Source organism: Pimephales promelas, chromosome 18 (genome assembly GCF_988280905.1).
Source record: "Pimephales promelas chromosome 18, fPimPro1.hap1.1, whole genome shotgun sequence".
Taxonomy (NCBI): domain Eukaryota; kingdom Metazoa; phylum Chordata; class Actinopteri; order Cypriniformes; family Leuciscidae; genus Pimephales; species Pimephales promelas.
The window spans coordinates 30,439,689-30,458,249 of NC_142786.1; the positions used below are offsets into that span (position 1 = coordinate 30,439,689).

General features: G+C 38.5%; 1 protein-coding gene across 1 annotated transcript in view; it reads right to left on the reverse strand.

The window, feature by feature from the left end:
* Positions 1-374: 374 nt before the first annotated feature.
* jarid2b (jumonji and AT-rich interaction domain containing 2b) overlaps positions 375-18,561 on the reverse strand; it is a 130,510-nt gene continuing 112,323 nt past the window's right edge. Inside the window, exons 7-18 of the mRNA XM_039680609.2 lie at positions 16,481-17,717; positions 14,321-14,832; positions 12,187-12,279; positions 9,650-9,768; positions 9,472-9,542; positions 9,244-9,358; positions 8,379-8,484; positions 8,087-8,269; positions 7,873-8,003; positions 4,854-5,037; positions 3,421-3,528; positions 375-2,447 (exon numbers count right to left, since the gene is read on the reverse strand). Of these exons, the coding sequence (XP_039536543.2) occupies positions 2,268-2,447; positions 3,421-3,528; positions 4,854-5,037; positions 7,873-8,003; positions 8,087-8,269; positions 8,379-8,484; positions 9,244-9,358; positions 9,472-9,542; positions 9,650-9,768; positions 12,187-12,279; positions 14,321-14,832; positions 16,481-17,717 (3,039 nt within the window). The 3' untranslated portion in view covers positions 375-2,267. The remainder of the gene's footprint in view (positions 2,448-3,420; positions 3,529-4,853; positions 5,038-7,872; positions 8,004-8,086; positions 8,270-8,378; positions 8,485-9,243; positions 9,359-9,471; positions 9,543-9,649; positions 9,769-12,186; positions 12,280-14,320; positions 14,833-16,480; positions 17,718-18,561) is intronic.

An 18,561-nucleotide genomic window follows, 5' to 3' on the forward strand; every position in this document is an offset into this window, starting at 1 on the left:
GTCTACCATTTGCCCCCCTCTGTGCCATTGTTGTCAGTCACAGCAATATAAAAAATGCACACTATAATCTAATTATATAGCTTGCACTCTACAAGAGTATTATTTTATGATTAAAATGATTTAATATTTTAAAAGAGAATAATTATTTTTATTAATTTTATTTTTAATAATACAACTACTTCTAAAAGTAAAATACTAGTAAAAAATTAATATTTTTAATAAGTATATAATTTTTACCAATTGTTTTTATATATAACAACATTATTATTAATAATTGTCATTTGTAAAATGAATATTTAAATGTGGTTAATCAGTAAAATCATTTTATTAGAAATGTATAAAAAGAAAACATTCCAATGAAGAGACATTGACAGTGAATTGTCCATGAGTTTTTATTAAACCTTAAGTACAAATTGAAAAAGTAAAAAACAAAATAAAAACAAAATAAAACTGGCAATATAACCAACATGAAATCTTTCCTCGTGAGAGGAATAGCTGAGACGCAGTGCTAATAAATTAACTCATCGGACCGTGAGCAAATCTCTCATATTGTAGAAAAAGGAACCAAAAACAGCAAAAAATTCTGAGTAAAATACATTGTAAGGCCATAAAAACTTGACAACCGCCATTTTTTTGTTGAAAACACCAGACTTGGTTTTCATTAAATACTCCTAAAACAGTTCAGTCTTCTGTTAAGGACAACAACCAACAAACTGAATTATAGTTTTTTTCTTTTTCTTTTCTTGACAGTCACCACTGGCAAGCTCAGTGCAACATGAGTAGCTACTACAATGTTGAATTTTCAGTAATGAAAATGTAAAAACCTTTTTTCTTTTTTTTTTGTGAAAGTATTTTCCCTTTTCTTTAAAAAAGTAAACCTAAAAAAGAAAACTAGGGGGAAATCGCGACTCCTTATCTTAGTCCTCAGTGATGTAAGCAGCACTTAAAATGTATACACATTACCAGAGCAACCCTGTATGCATCAAACTCCCACAGCTGAAGAAACTGAAATGTAAGGCTTTTCTTCATCTGACATCATCCATCTATCTATCCTTTCCTTCCGTCACTCCAACAAAGGCTCAAGTATTAAAGACATTTACAGGATTATGTACAAAAGGTGATTTTCTTAAGTTTCTTTAAATCAATGATACTTCCGCAAAAAAATGAAGAGACAACAATAATAATAACAACAAAAAACTAAAAAAACTTGGACTTGCATTTCACATTTTACACCCTCTGAATAGTGGCTCTAATTTGAGATAGCACATCAGAACAAAAGATCAAATAAAAAGGCAAAAACACAAAATATAATAATTACAATAATATAATATAATAATTAATGTTAACTGGTACAGATGAAAGTCTGGAAGAATGGAATGTTGACACGATTGCACATCTAGAAGCGGAAAAAGCCGCTGGGCTCTTCCGTCCTGTGGGATAAGAAGGCTAGCGGACAGCACTTCTTTCTTATTACCTTTTTGTATTGATATACAATAAAAGGAAACGAAAAGAAAAAAAAAGCACCAAAAATAAAGAAAGATCTCCCCGCTAAACATCAGGCACAGTTATCGCTCGTAATCGCTCGTCAGCGTGGGAGGAACCCCTCTCACTACCGGGACCGGACCCACTCGTTCATTCCCAAACACCCACTTCCTCAAGTACAGCCCGACCCGCTGCCATGGAGACCACCGTTCCCCGAATCCACAGAGGAAAGTGTGAAATGAAAAGCAGATAAAATAAAAATATAACAGTACTTCCTCTTAAAAAAACACATTAAAACAAGACAAATTTCAAGTGTTTACCATCTTTAGAGCTGCGTCTTCCGCAGAGGAGCTGCATGGGGAGTAAATGAATTGAAATCAAATGTCATAAAAGCGAACAAAACATTCTTGGGCAGCTCCATCAAGCACCAACATTCAAAGGAAAGGGGCCAGGACAACTGAGGAGAGAAGCACCCATTTTGTCCCAAGGTTCACAGTTCAGGAGGAGCATGTGTGCAGTCAATGGGGCCGGAGGCGAGGGGGAAGAGGGTCCAGGCAGGAAAGATGACATCATACTCACACCTGTCAGTGAAATGCACACCTGGGACCATGTCTCTTAATGCTATCAAACATCTGGTGAATAAAAACTAGTGCGCTAGTGCAAAAAAAAAAGGCAGCCTGCTTTCAACACAGGAAACTCTGCCCTGCTATGAGGGTGATGAGAGACAGAAATCAAACGGGAGAGGGAAAATGGATTGTTTGACGTAGGCAACCGGGTGGCGTTTCTCACGAGACGGCAGCGGCGGCACTTTTGGACAGGTGGGTCAGGGACAGCTCCACTGTGGCTCTCTTGCGGGGGCCGCGCTTGCCTGGAAGTTTGGTGGGGCTGGAGCCGTTACAGCCGTCTGCCACGCTTCTCACCACGGCTTTACCGCACACCTGATTCACCAAACTGTTGATCTGCTCCTGAGGGACAAACACGGGAGACCATGGTGAAAAACCTGCTCAATCCTTTAAAAATCCTATTTAAAAATATATATAAAAGCAATATTCGAATAGTATTGTTGTTTTTTTTAAATATTCGAATTATATTCGAATTTTGGAATTCGTTTCAACAGCCCTAATTTAAACATTTTCTTCAATGACTTTTTGTCAAGTTTGAATCCCTTAGGAGCCTATGTAGCAGTGATCCACCTCTCAAATTGAATCAAAAATATCTTCATTTGACTTCCGAAGACGAACGAAGGTCTTACGGGGTCATTTTTGGGTGAACTAACCCTTCAGATTCGAGCGTGAATGGATCAAGGTCCTGAACTGACACACAAGTGCAAAAGAACAATAACAAGATGGCGCAACACGGTGTCATGGGTGTAAACATGGAGGACACTAAAATAATAAGCAGGTCATCGTATTGCATTATTCATGCAATAAGCAGGACAAGGATGAAGAGAAAGAGAGCACGTTTTTTCTATTTTTTGTTTATAGTTTGCGATCGCTCTTACAATAAAGGACTTTGGAAGTTGTGAAGAGCTATGACAACTGCAAACCGTTTAGATAGTGTGCAAATTGTAGACATTTGCACATATTGTACTCTTTTGCACACATGTGCTAAAATTAATAGGAAAAGCAAATCTGGTGAGAGCAATAAACTAATTTTTAAGAGATCTAAACATATTATGATTTTGAGGAGGAAAACAAAACAACAGTGATTAAATGAAAACTGTAACAGAACACTGAATCCACTGACGCTCATTTGCATGTGGAAAATATATGAGCTTGCATCAGATTCGTGGTAATGTTTCCCCAAGCGTGTGTTGCTAGCGTTTGCCAGAGCACAACGTTTTATGAAGGGTAGAGTTAGAAGGGTTGTTGAACACTTGAGGGTCCTCTAAGCAAAAGCATGACAACAGCGCCCCCTGCAGGTGTGCATGTGTCTTACCTCATCGTAGCGGTACATCATCTTGAGGCCGCGGCAGCTTTTGTTTCTCTCCACATAGCGCAGCGCACACTCCAGACAGAAAACAACATTTTCATTCTCCTGCACCACCTGCAGAATTAACAACCATTCGCTACATTAAGATCATAACTTAAACTCTCAGTAAATTTAACTGAAAGTGAATGATCAGCATTGGAAGTAAATTACAGTTATGACTGAACTAACTACATTGACAAATATACTACTATGACAATTAAAATAGCGTTATACAGTATACAAAGAAAAAATAATCGAACAAAACTTTAAATGACATTAATTATTAATGACAAAACTGCTCATTTTAATTTGAGCAAATTCTAATCTATAGCCAGAACTCAACAAACCATCTAACTGAACAAATCTATATTCATTATTATAAAATTGCCCATGCCTTTAGACAGTTTTATTCATTTACACGGTTTAGAAATCTCCCTTTTAAAAATTCCTCACAGGTTTTTCCAAGATCTTGAGAACCAAAATGATAGTTGTAGAGGGAACACTCTTTACATTGCATTTGAGATGTTTTAGCTAATTTTAAAGTTTGTTTCGTCTTATTTTTAATCATTTAAAATGAAAATTTCTGGTTGAGAACGACTGGCATGACGTACAGAGCGCTAAAGTATTGGGCCCTGTCCCAAATGGCAGACTTCATACGCAGTTTTGGTTTTGTGGACTTGCAAAGGCTGCTGATTGCGGATGTCCATTGAGAGTCCATGAGACCGTTGGGTATCCCATTTGTCAATTTAGGTGTCTTTCCAAAAGTGCAGGTCATAGGAAGGCTTCGAGTGTTTAGGGATCCATTTGGGACAGGACCTTAATATTATCATAGTATAGATTGTACTGACTGCTAAAGTACAGTATAGTTTTTACACTACGACCCAATAAGATTACAATTGATTCTACACTGTAAAAAAATATTGCTGGTTTAACTTAAAAAAGTAAGTAACCTAGTTGCCTTAAAATTTTAAGTTGATTGAACTGGAAAAAGTGAGTTAATACAATGAAGGAGATTGATTTAATCATTAGAAACTCAAAATAATAATAATAAAATAATAATAATAAAAAAACTTAAAATAATAAAATAATAATAATAAACTTAAAATAATAAATTATTTAAGTTGATTTGACAAAAGAAAAAATGTTGTGAAAACAATTTTTTTACAGTGTAAATAGCGTATGAGAAATTAATTAATGCATCCCAGATCAATTGGGCTGTCAAATGTGCCAAGATGATACAGTACACTATGATGGAAGTTTTTGGGCTTGATTATATGGACTAATCTGGGAGTTTGTGATGGTTTCAACTTCTAAAACACAAAACAAACATTCAAATTCAGGAGTCAGAGCCTTAGTTTGTTGGTATAGCATAAACTACACTGAGCTTAACCGAATCTCACCATAGATAAGTAGCAGAGGTGCTGGCACGTTTGGCAGCGTCTCTCGGACGACTCCAGCGCCAGCCACTTGCGTGGTTTCTTCCTGGTGTCAGCGGGCGATTGGTTGTTGTCGTGAGTGCAGTAGCGTGCGGAGGAAAGCAGCCCTGCTTCATACAGCTCCTGCCTTTGCTTCATCTCTATGTTCCTGTGGGACACCAGCACACTCTCTTCATCTTTCATTGGTTATAATGTTTAACAAGGCCGTATTATGCCCTTTTACAAAGTCAACTAGAATAGGTTTTCATGCTTGAATGATATAAAGGCGTAATGGCATATTTTTATGAATGAAGTCCCTAATACAGCTACTGATGTCTCGTGAAAATGTCGTGAAACATCTTAAACATCAATAACAGCCATTCAACATTACAGTGTGATGGAAAGATATCTTTTTTTTTTTTACATTAGGCTTCAAAAATATATGACAAAGCCTAAGTTCTTTTAATTTCAGTGAACAATCTTCACATAAACCCATAATAAATGTCATATTTACCTGTGCCCTTTCTACCGGTCTAACAAGTAGGACATAAGAAATTGAATAAAGTTATCAAACATGAACAAACACATCATAAATAAAGCTAGACAATAGCGGCGCGTAAGCAGAGAATAATTTACTGACAGAATTAGTGGCTGCTGTCACTTTAAGACCTGCCGTTGCTGACAGAGACGCAGATCTCACGTGGAACTCGTTACGCTCATTTAACACTGCTCTTATGAGGAGAGTCGATAAAACAGATTTTTTTTGTGTTATTTTTCATTCAAGTGTGAAAGCGAACTCGATTCTGGTGCGCTGTCTGCGCAACACTGGTGCTATACTTTCTGTGTGTCGTGTGTTTGTTGCATACAGCGCGTTCTCTTTTGTATTGTGTTTGAATTGTTTAAAACATTTGCATCATGTAATGCTAGCCAAAGGATGACAGAAAATATGGATGCTGCGGTAATTGCATTAGATATTCTAACGAGTTAAACTGGACGAAAATGTATCGCATGCATTAATGTGTGTGTGTATATATATATATATAAATATATATATATATATATATATATACACACACACACAGTATGTTTTACATTGCACCACCTCTCTTCCCAGTCTGTCTGTATCTCTCGGTTTAGTTTCTGTCTCTATGAATCCCCTCCTTTTGAACAGTGCAATGTGCTCTTATTGGTCGGCTGGACCAGTTTGTGATTGGTATTCAGTATAAACATGCCGTTTCAAGCATGTTTCAGAAATGTCCAGAGATGTATAAAGTACTAGAAATCCGGACTTGAGTAAAAGTACAAGTGCTCTATCAAAAAAGTGACTTGAGTAGAAGTTGAAGTGCTCTTTAAGCACCACACTTAAGTAGAAGTACTAAAGTATTAAACATTTTTTGTACTTAAGTATTGCAAGTAGTTTATTTTAAAATTCACCATTTAAGTGCTAAAAGTAAAATTACAAGTATTGTGTCATGTAATTATTAAAGAAAGCAGTCAAAAGTATGAACTAGCAATCAAATAAGGCGCTTTGGCGGGATACAAATTTGCTTTGGCGGCCGCCAAAAAAAAATGTCATTGCAGGAAAACCCCTGCATTAGTTGTCAATGTGTGTGTCAATCAATACCATTACCCTATAAAACTGGTGTGTGATTTAGGCAGCATGAAAGCCAACTTGCAACAAATGATTCGTAAAACTTTTACAATTGTAACGAGTAACTAGCAGAACATTAAAAAAACATTGAAGTAAAATTATTAAATTAATTGAAAATATCTACTGAAGTAAAAGTAGAAGTATGAGAAAAAACAATACTCTAGTAGAGTACAGATACAGCATTTTAGTACTTGAGAACATTACTTAAAGGAGTAGTTCACTTTTCAAAAAAACTTTTGCTGATAATTTACTCACCCCCATGTCACCCAAGATGTCCACGTCTTTCTTTCTTCAGTCGAAAAGAAATTAAGGTTTTTGATGAAAACGTTCCAGAATTTTTCTCCATATAATGGACTTCAATGGGAACCAAACGGTTCAAGGTCCAAAAGACAGTTTTAGTGCAAACTGCAAACTGTTCAAAGGGCTTTAAACGATTTCAGACGATGAATAAGGGTCTTATCAAGCGAAACGATCGCTCATTTAAAAAATAAATAAAAAAGTTGAAGTTTTATAAGCTCAAATGCTCGCCTTGCTCTATTCTGTGATGCACGTTCATGACTCTCCTTTTCGAACTCATTTATCAAAATGAACAAATCTTTTTTCAAGTCATTTGGTTCATTCAAAGAACGAAATGAACGAGTTGACGTGGGAAAAGATTTGTTCATTTTGATGAACGAGTTCGAACAGGAGTCACACAGAACAGAGCAAGGCGACCATTTGAGCTTATAAAACTTAAACATTGTTGTTGTTTTTTTTTAAATGAGCGATCGTTTCGCTTGATAAGACCCTTATTCATCGTCTGGAATCGTTTAAAGCCCTTTGAACAGTTTGCACTGAAACTGTCTTTTGGACCGTCTTGTGAGTAAATTATCAGCAAAAGTTTTTTTTTAAAAGTGAACTACACCTTTAAGTAGTTCTACTTTGTTACTATACATCTCTGGAAATGTCACACCCCTTACCATAACCGCAAGTTTCAACAAACCACTTATGCAACTCAACCAGGACTCGTCCGTTTTTTGTGCATGTTTTAGGTGGGAATTATTTAAAATGAGGAATATTGTGATGTGTACATTTCCGGAAGAAAACTCAAGACTACAATTGAGCATTTCTGGGAGTTCAGAAACAGCGTTTACTGATAACAGTCCCTCCAATTGGAGTTGGAGTGGCTGCTCCCCCATTGGAGTGACTGTGCATTGTAATTTAGCAGACCTTTTTCAAGGTTTAAACAGGAACACAGTTTTTCCACAGAAAATAAAAACATCCTATATTTATATAATATATTTATATAGAGGTAATTTCGGAAAAATCATGACTTGGCCGTTTCCACATCAGGATGGGATGTGCAGTGCTCACCTGAGATCTTTTAAAAGAGAAGAGATTGTACCAAGCACAAGTCTGTTTTCTCGTTTGGCCTCGGCTGTGGCGATCTGGTAGAGGAGCTTCTCCATGGAGAAGGGTTTTGCTATGTGCCTGCATTTCAGGTCCTGCGAGAGAAGTGCTCTTAACATCTCGTATACGTCTATATGTTGTCCTGCAGGTGGATGTGGAAAATGTGAAAATGCCTCACCTTAGCAGCCTCATAGCCCAGGTTCATCCACTGTGGTGTGGCAAAGTGCACAGTTTCTGACACACTGTAGCCACAGCACACCCTGGACACGAACGCACCGGGGAAGATCACCACGAACTGCCCGCTCTGCTGGACCGTACGGTGGACCTTTATCCCCTCGCGACAAAGCACCTCCGGAGAAATCTGGAGAAATACACACTCCTAAGTTCTTTGTGCAAGAGAGCATTACATTCAATACGCAATGTCAGCAGACTCAGCAAAAAGGAAGTTATTTTTCTTCACAATATCTTACCATAACATTCTTCTCCAGCATTTCCAGTCCCGGCGTGCCGTTGGCCTGTAGCAGTGTATGCACCACTTTATCAAGCTTTGTCTTTTCCTCAGCAGGAATAGAATACCTGTAATGGGACAGGCAAAATTTCCTGTTAGTGTCAATGTTTGGATGACATAACACGACAGCCCTGTCTGCTGGCTCCTTAACCAGCTTTGTTGCCATATTGAGTCATACATGATGTAAAAAACAAAAGCAAAACCACAGCTGACACTAGTTTGAGTTGAATGCACACGGTGATAAATGATGTGTTTAACAGAGTACAGCACCCTCTAGAGGTGGAACATTATAATACAGCGGAGTAAGGAAAGAACATTACACTTTTACACTGATTATCAGTGTAAAAAAAAAGTTAAATTACTAAAATCACTAAACTGAAATACAAAATAAATCAAATCTGCATAACAATATTAAACAAAAGCTATGTAGAAAAAAAATACACATTTAGAAAAAAGGTAAATAGCTATACAAATAAATATACAAACAGAAGTGAACTCAAACTATAAACTAAATAAATTATTATGAATATATACTATAATAGTAGATAAATATTAAATCACTATTTAATGCATCTAAATATATGTTTCAAAAGAATTCAAATTCACTCAAAACAATTGTATACAACAGGATGTTCTGTTATATTATGAAATATTTTCAGATTTTTTAATTACAAAAATTAAAAAAATATTTGCATTGTTAAAATAACAATTAATTATATAATAAAACATTTTATAGTGTAAAACCAGAGTAACATGACCCATATATACATTGTGTCCACAATTTCTTCTTTTATTTTATATATATATATATTTAATTTGAACCTTACCAAATGCAATCAGCACCAGTGTGTAAGTAATCAATGTATGGAAGGCGGTTTTGGTCTTGCGACCAGCATGAGGTAGAAAAGACCATGCCGATGTTCAGCCAGGGAATAGTCACCCCTGAACAAGAGAAAGAGAGATAGAGAGGGGGGTGATGACTTATTCAACAAAGGAACTTTATATGATGTGGGGAGAAGTGTACTTCCTGCTACAGACGACAATAGTGAACTCACCAGGCACAGCACCAAGATGGCGCAGAATGGATCCAGAGTTATTGGGAAGGACAGTGAGGTTCCATCCATGCCTGCAGCGACGGAGAGAAATAGAGATTACGGTAGTCTCATTCTTATAAACAGTAATACATCTTCCCATCATGCCTGCTAATTCATCTCAAATAAATGCAATGCTTACTTGGAGAAGGGTTCAGACTTGCCCACAGGGAAGCCGCTTCCATGTGTGTTTGTGTCCACTTTCCCATAATGCACTGCTACATGGCAGTCCCTCTGCTCCACTATCCGCCAGTAATCTTGCTATATAAAGAAAACCAGGACAGATGGAGATAAAGAGAAATGGCAGGATGAAGGTAACAAGGAAATATGACAGAAAACAAGGATGCAGCTGTCATGGGACATGCTTATAAAATATCCAACATGGGAAGTGCATGCTATTTAAAGATAGATTAGTAATAGAACATCTATTATTATTATTATTATTATTTTTATTAGGGCTGTCAAACGATTAATCGCATCCAAAATAAAAGTTTGTGTTTGCATAATATATGTGGGTGCACTGTGTATAATTATTTTGTATATATATATATATGAAGAGCTCTTTTCCAAAACGCGTTAAACGACATTTTTAAAAAAAATGAGTTTGTCGTGTCATTCTGCTGTGGACAGAACCCTTTCACTGCTCTATCAACGTTTCATGCCGAATCGCTATATTTCCTTGTTTAAAATGTACTGCAAGATACAGTCTCTTTCCAAGCCGCGATAAGCGCCAGCCCTGTTTTTAGCCTAAACACGATAAATCCTCAAATTCAATGAGCGCTCCACGCAATCCAGCACGGCGGCACTCTGAACAGAGGTTTATTATGTTCATTTATTCCTCAAAATGAGTCCTAGTTTTCTAGTTGACTAGTAGTAGATCGTTTAAGCCATTTGTATTATCAGTAATCACATATATTGATTTAATTAAATGGGAGAGAAACCATATGAGCGTTTTTAATTGCATTTTCCGCATCTCAACGTATGCATAAAGCTTGCCACAAAGAACCGGCAAAAGTAATGATTATGCATGAAACATTTGAATTGTTTATTAATAAACTAGTGTTTTCTGTCAGTGTCAGCAACAAAGATAAAGTTGATGATGCTTACTCGCCATCTTCGCAGTGAACGCGCATAGAGAAACGCATACTTCGAATTAGCCTACATACGCAGAGAGTTGCCAATTTATTTTAGTTTTTAATTGTTTTGTTTAAAAGTAGATATTTAAAGCTTTCTGTAGCCTAGTTCTCAGGCCTGTGTGAGGCAAGCATCGCGGTGTTTCGGTTCATATTATGAGACGCGCTCCGGTTCACCTGCGCGCCTCTGTGTCCTGATTATATTGTCTGATATTTACTTCTAATGTATTAATCCAGTCAATTTGTCGATGAAACATTTATTAAAATGAAGATACAATTTATATGAAACGAAATTTACAAGCTTTCTACAAAACAAAACTTAATAAGTGGTCAAAATCATGTCTGACGCACTCCAAATATTTTCCGATATTGGGCAGCTTTTGAATTTTGATCCTATCTTACTCATCTCATGCGGTTCCCTTTTCATAGCCTACTCAACATAGATGAAATAATAAAAATAAGTAATGTAATATTATTAAAAACAAATGTGAAATGTTTATTTTGTTTTTTTGTTTTTTTTTAACTTATATTTAAGCGTCATGCTGCTCCGCTTTGCTCACATGTTATGTAGCCTGTGTGTGTGTGCATGTGCTGGAGGGGTGCCCATCCCTTTTTTGAATATCGTTATCATATATTGATCATTTTTAATAATTCGTTTTTTTCATGCATATGTTGAAATTGGTATTAATAATTTGTTTTTTTCATGCATATGTTGAAATTGGTACTATTTGTTTGAGGTTTGACTCTTTACTAAAAATGACTTTACTAATAATGATACAAAAAATGGATGGATTTATAGCGTTTTGGAAAAAAATAAAATTAACTTTTAAATTATCATTAACAATATTGTTGTTTGATTTAATAATTATTGTTCAAAATGTTCAGACTGAACCAATAAAACATTTAAACAGGATAATTTGAATATTCACAAAATGTGTGGGTCTAGGTAAAAAAATGTAGTTTTCCTGAAAACTATTGAAATGGATTTATAGCGTTTTGGAAAAGAGCTCTTCATATATATATATATGTAAATACACACACATGCACGTATATTTAAGAAAAAAATATTATTTATATATAAAATATTTATATTTTTATATATATAAATCTATATACAGTATATAAATGAAAATATTTCTTAATATATACAGGTATGTGTGTGTATATATAAATAATTATACACAGTGAACCCACATATATTATGTAAACAAACTTATTTTTTACTTATTATTAAATCAAATTATTACATATCCCCCCCCCCCCCCCCCCGAAATATATATATATATATATATATATATATATTTATTAGGTTTTAAATTTTGACAATAAACACACCAAAAAGAAACTGAACAAACAACAACCTATCTACAAATCCCTCCCACACACCCCGCGGTCTCTTTAATATATATATATATTTTTTTTTAGCATGGATATTTGTCACCTATGGGGATCAGAATCAACATTTTACACTGGTAATAAAAGTAACATACTAAACCTGTACACATTTATCTGGTGAATGGTTAAAATACAGGAAGTATGTGTGTACCTCAACTTCAGCAGCCCCAGGCTCTTTGTTGAAGCACATCATCATAGTATTTCTTGCTATTCTGTAAAAGGTGGTCAAAGATACCGATCTCCCCTGTAACAAAAAAATAAAATAAATAAATAACAGTACACAGTTGCAAAAAATAATCTGTGACAAGCTCTGTCTGTCAAATTGGTAAAAACAAGTTTACGATTCAATTGCCTGTTCTTTATGTCAGTCCAGTTAAACGCACATTATGTGCTTTTTGACATACTTTACTTTAAAGGCATTTCCTTATCCATATCTATTCCCCCCACATTCCTAAACATAGATATCAAAGTAAGAGTTGCAGTTTACTCATTCATTTTTATACACGTTGTCTATTTCCTCAAGCACTACACACACAAGTGAGAAAAGAAAAAAAACCTCACTCTCCGACCGCATGACAACACAGATAACTATAGACAAAAGACAATTGCCAGGTACCGCACTGGAGATGAACAAAGTGCTATGTGTGTGTGTGAAGCTGAGCTCTGACCTATATTCAGGCACCTTTCTGTAAAAAGACCCACTCTCTCAGTATCACCCAGTAGAGAGTGTTACCTCAGACAACAACACACAGACAGACAGACAGAGTCAGCGGGGTATTTTTATAGGGCTAGAGAGGCAGACGGAGTCACCTTACATCGACTATGGCTAAGAACTCAGCCTCACGTTCACCAGGAGCTGAGGGCCTGGGAACAAGCCCTCTCACAAAACAGACACTCTCACCGATACCCACCCACCCACAGTTATAGTTCTCTCTTTTTTAACCACCAGTCCAGGAACCACACTAGTTCTGCCCCATAATCACTTTCTACATTAGCAAGCCTTCTAGAGCAGCATGCAAACCAAAATGAAACGAAACCTCATGAGTGACTGACTTTAAACGCAGCATACTAGACTAGGCAGCAACTGAGAAATCTAGTTTTTTTTTGTTTGTTTTTTTGCTGTGGTTGAAGAGCGCATGAGAAGCGCCTTTCACATGTCTATCTTAATGCAGTCAGATGCTAGCATGTTGCTAAGCTAACTTGATACTCTAATAAAAACAAATGCATAGCATACACAGTTGCTGGGTGAAATTGTGTTTTAAATTCGATGGAACGATTTTCTTTTGACATGTTTTTGTACTGAGGAAAAGTCTTGGCAGATAATTGTAAAAAAAAAAAAAAAAAAAAAAACGAAAAAAATCGAGCACAGCCAACACTCCTGGGATCTCTAAGCACCATAATTTAGCTTCAATTCAGGAGCACATCTAAAATATTGCCTAGGCAGGCAGCTCACTAAAGTTTGAAAAATATCTACAGTGTTGAAGAGCGCTTGAGAAGTGCCCGTGGTCTATCTCAATGCAGTCAGATGCTAGCATGTTGCTAAGCTAACTTGATACTCTCTAATAAAAACAAATGCATAGCATGCACAGTTGCTGGGTGAAATTGTGTTTTAAATTAGACTGAACGATTTTCTATTGACATGTTTTTGTACCGAGGAAAAGTCTTGGCAGATAATTCTTGTAAAAAAAAAATAATAAAAAAAAAACGAAAAAAAACGTGCATAGCCTACACTGCTGGGACTCATTTTGGCCAGAATGAGATCTCTAAGCACCATAATTTAACTTCAATTCGGGTGCACATCTAAAATATTGCCTAGGCAGGCAGCTCACTAAAGTTTGAAAAATATCCACAGTGTTTTGTACCTGTAAATCTGTCTGAGGAACAAAACAGATGCTCATACTGGTGGCTTAGCAAGTCAAAAAAATAATACATGGCTCTGAAATAAAGCTTAGATCTTTGATGCAGAGACACATCCATCACAACATCGGCAGCATCAAAACCCAAAACACATCGCATATTAAGCTTTGCTCCTTTATTCCCAGCGGTGTGGCACTGTGTTCAGTTTACAGACAAACATAGTCATCAGGCTTGATATTCTGGCACATTCTCTGGCAGCTCGGTAGCGCTCTCTCTAAACACTTCATTACCTGAGGAAATGGCACATCTGCTAGTCTGACTGAATAAAGTGAATAAAACAAGTTTGACACATATTACTGCCGTTTCAGAAAGGAAACAATAACGTTAGCTTGCAGATGAGCTATTCTCGCTATATGTGCCTCTATTACCTTGTATATACATTTGTGCTGGTCACTGAGAACACCTTCCTCTTCTTCCACTTTTGCCTCCTCACTGTCCACTTTTCCCCCTTTCTTTTCCTGAGCAAACAGTCTGCGTCGGCCGGCCTGCCGCTGGGCGTCTGGCTCTTTGTTGTGATTGTGGAAACCGTTGCGGTGGTTAAGGCCGGTGAGTCCATTCTTGGGTTCGAAACGGGGAACAACCAGAGACCGCTGGCCGCTGTCCGAGTGGCCCTCCAGGGGTCCCCGCTTGCGTTCCAGAAGCTCCTTTTCTCCCAGAACCTCTTGCTCCAGTTGACGGTGCTCATCGGGAGAGAGCAGGTCGTAAGAGAGCAGGTACTGGAGGTAAGCCTCCTGGAGCTTGGCCAGACGATCCTGTGCTGATTTGGGAATGCGAAGCAGGTCCGCCAACCGGCTCCATTTTTTCAGGTCCATAACCTGCTGCATTCCACCCATGTCGCAAACAAGCTCAGAAAAACGAGCCAGGTCTACTTCACAGCCGCCTAAAGGAGCGACAGAGAGAAATTATTGTTAATGTTGAACGCAATTTTGGGTCAAAACCAGCCATTGGGTTACATTTTTAAATTACATTTGAGTTTGTCCATATTTGACCCAAAATTGGGTTAAAACAACCCAGCATTTTTAGTTCGAAGTGTATATTAACAGTTAATGTATCGTTTCCAAACATAACTCTGCACCTGACCCACTGAATCATTTGCTGCCGAATGAGTATCGACAGTGCCAGAATTCATTTAATTTCACAGCTCATTAATTCTCTAAATATGTTGAAGGAAAAATGGTGACCTATCTTTATTTGTCTTTTGAAACATAATGACTGGAGAAAGTGAGCTAAGAAACCGACAGAAAGTGAGCACCAAAAGAGGTCAACAACTACGTTTAAAACACTCAAAGGAATTATTGCAGCATTCTAGCAAGCTCGCTAAACATTGTATTCAGACTGGATCCTCAAACAGAATTCTGAAGCAAAGCAATGGCTCAAAGCTGTTTTAAAACCTTGTCACGGTGCTGGAAAAGTTCTGGAGAAATGAGCAATTTTCAAAGGTTACACTTTATTTCGATTTAGACGCTTTAGACGTTCTACTAATTATAAGTAACTTTTCAACTACATGTCAAGTAACTCTCAATAGAGTATTAGTTAATTGTAGTAGACTGTTAGGTTATGGTTAGGTGTTAGGCTTTGGGTTAGGAGAATAAGTTTACTTGTAGTCGCCAAGCTACTTCTAGTCAGTTGAATGTCTGTTGGGGGACCAACAAAATAAAGTGTTAGCAGATATTAAAGGATAATTCCGGTATTTAACACCTTGAGTCGATTTTGTTGTTTGTTTTGAATGAAATAGAGTGGTGGACGTAGAAATTTTGACATTGGGTCCTGTCTCGACTTTTTTAGAATCGCCTGTGACAGCGTTAGACTGGGTGTCTATGGGCATGCACAAACATGTCCATAAAACAACCCTTAACGTTCATTTTCAAAACTGTGCAACTCACCGAGTGGTTGGTGGTGTTCGTTGATGTTCTGAAACAAGTAGCGTAGTGAAATACCGTTTCTGTCGTGTTTTATTTGTCATTTTTTAAAATCGCATTGATGTCTGCTGGAGGACTCAGTGCTCGTTGATATTACTGCGCTAGCTACCGGAAAAGGAAAGGGGTCTGTTTACATTTGGTTGTAGTCTTTTCGCTCAGAAGGCTAGCGTGAGCAGGGACTTTTTTTACGGTGCGCTAGACACCGTGTTCCGTACAGCGTCCTGGTTGTCGCCATCAAGTGGTCGGGAGTGTGCTAACGCTTCAGACTCAAATATCGAGCGGAAGTTTATACGCGTTTGTTTCATTCAAAACAAACTACAAAATAGACTCAAGGTGTTAAATACCGGAATTATCCTTTAAGTTGATAGTCTACTTATACTCAAATGACAGCTAGTTGACATGTAGTTGAAAAGTTACTTATTGTTAGTAGAATGCCTAAAAGGGACTATCGAAATAATTACCTTTTCAAGCTACCCTGATTAAATTGTTCAGGTGTGTTCGCTTAGGCATGGAACTAAAATCTGCGGCCATCCATGGCCGGATTTGAGGAACTCTGGCTTATACCGACAACGAAGCAGTGTTCAAAAGATCCAGAAGAAAGGGACTCACCTATAAGAGGCGGCTCGTCCATTGAGATGCCCTGAGATTTGAGGTGCTTCTTAATGCAGGCCAGTTTCTGAACATTGGGGCCCCAGCGCCGACCCAGCTTGTGGATGCGCTGAACCTGCGTCACAAAACGCATCTCGTCGTTGAGTTTGCACTCCGGCCTCCAGTCAGGAGGCGGCAGCACTCTGCACAGTCCACACGACTCGGCCCGTTCCCGTACCGAGTCGAGATAAATCAAAGGGTCCTGGAACTCTCTGGAGCTGGGCTTAAAAATGGGCACCTCCTCCCCCAGGGTCGCCCAACCTGCCTTGTTCCTTTCGCGCTCCCTGTCCGGCCGTGTCGGAGGTGCGTGCGTGGGCTCTGCTGGTTTGAAGGACTTGCTGGCTGAGGTAGTGGATGTGGTCCGATTGAGGGCGGGGTTAGTTTGGGCCCTCTGCTGTGCTTGTCTGATGAACATCAGTTTGCCAGCAGAGGCACGCTTGGGCCGCTGGCGTGCCGGCTCAGGGGTCGCAGGGTTCTGGGGCATGCCTGGGGAAGCAGGAGCAGCAGGGGGAGATTGAGGAGGGGCAGAACCCGTTTTCTGAGTAGGGGAGGCAGCCATTTCAGTGATACTATGTGCAATAGTGACAGTGTTGGGGAGCTTGAACTGATTCAGGGCCTTCTTGCTGCGAGTTTCCAGTGGGCTAGTCTGCAGCTTAGCTTTCTTAACCTCATTCACAGGCAGCTTAGTTTTAGCCTCGTCGCTCTCAGTTCCAGCTCCAAGGACCGTAATGGCGTCACTCCTGCGTTTCGAGTTCCGCAGTCCCTGCCGCAGTTGTCGGCCATCTTCCTCCTCTTCCCTGGCACTGTGGCGTCCATTAAGCCTGCCGTTAAGCCGGCCACCGTTATGCACCCCGTTCGATAATAGCACCTGTTTGCGGGTTTTTGCATTGATACTTTTGGCTTTTCCTGAGTGAGAGAGCTGAGGCCGGCCATGGCCGTTGCTGGTTGGATGATGAGAATGATGTTGGTGGTTGTTGCTGTAAGCACGGAGGCCAGCCGAAACAGCGTGTTTGCTGTGGTTGAATTTGGCTTTCTTTACCAGTTCTCGTTTTGCTTTGGTGTAGGTGACGTGGCCCTTGGTCACGGTGGCTGTGTACTTCACAGTTTTGGACGGCAGACGGAAGTCTTTCTGCTTTTTGGCACCGGCTGTGTGCGTGCCGGCTGATGATGCCCGTGTGACTCCGTTTACTTTTGAGACCTTAAGTGAACAGAAGAAGAAAATTGTCATCGTCATGATATGTAAAAAAGTGGTTCAATGCAAATTTAAGGAACTGAGATTCTCAAACTTGACCGCAAAGAATAAGCTCCTAACATCTATTTGCATACTAAGACACTCAACAGTGCATGTCTCCACAACAGAGCTCCAAAAAACCCAAAACAGAGAAAACAGCAGGGGGGAAATGTACTAGTTGGATGGAGTAAAAAGAGGAATGTTCTTATTCAGTTCCGACAGATGCAAAAAAAAAAAACTTTAATCATAAAACCTCATTCAAACACCAATTCATAGTTGGCTTTATACAGGCACACACTACACTAAAGTTCTTCAAATTTGGCTTTAATGCCCAAATAAAAGGATTTGTGCTTCCAGCTGATCTGAGGCCCCCAATAAACTTCACAGCAGAGCAGATGCAGCTTGGGTTACGCCCGGCCTCTCATTGTTTAACAGCCACCATGGGAATTAGACTATGCCAGGCAACAAACATAGTCAGCCTCGACTTCTCTATTCACATTGTTTTCTTTGGCTCTATTTTTTCTGGCAAGACAGAAAGGGTTTCGTTTCCTATGTGTGCGTTCTCACAGAAGCAAGAAAAGAAGATGCAGCCGGAGGATTTTAGTAGGCTAAAATAAATGCATTAGAGGAATCTCATTGGACAAGAAGGATGAGTCCTGCCATTAGGCTTAGAGTTCTCAACAAGCCTTTAATCAAAACAATGCAATAGCATAGCACATGAATGTTGCAGGTCCTGCCACTGACTTTATTTCTCAGAATTGTGTGATATAAAGGTAGCAATTGCGCGTTATAAAATTGGATTTGAGAGATA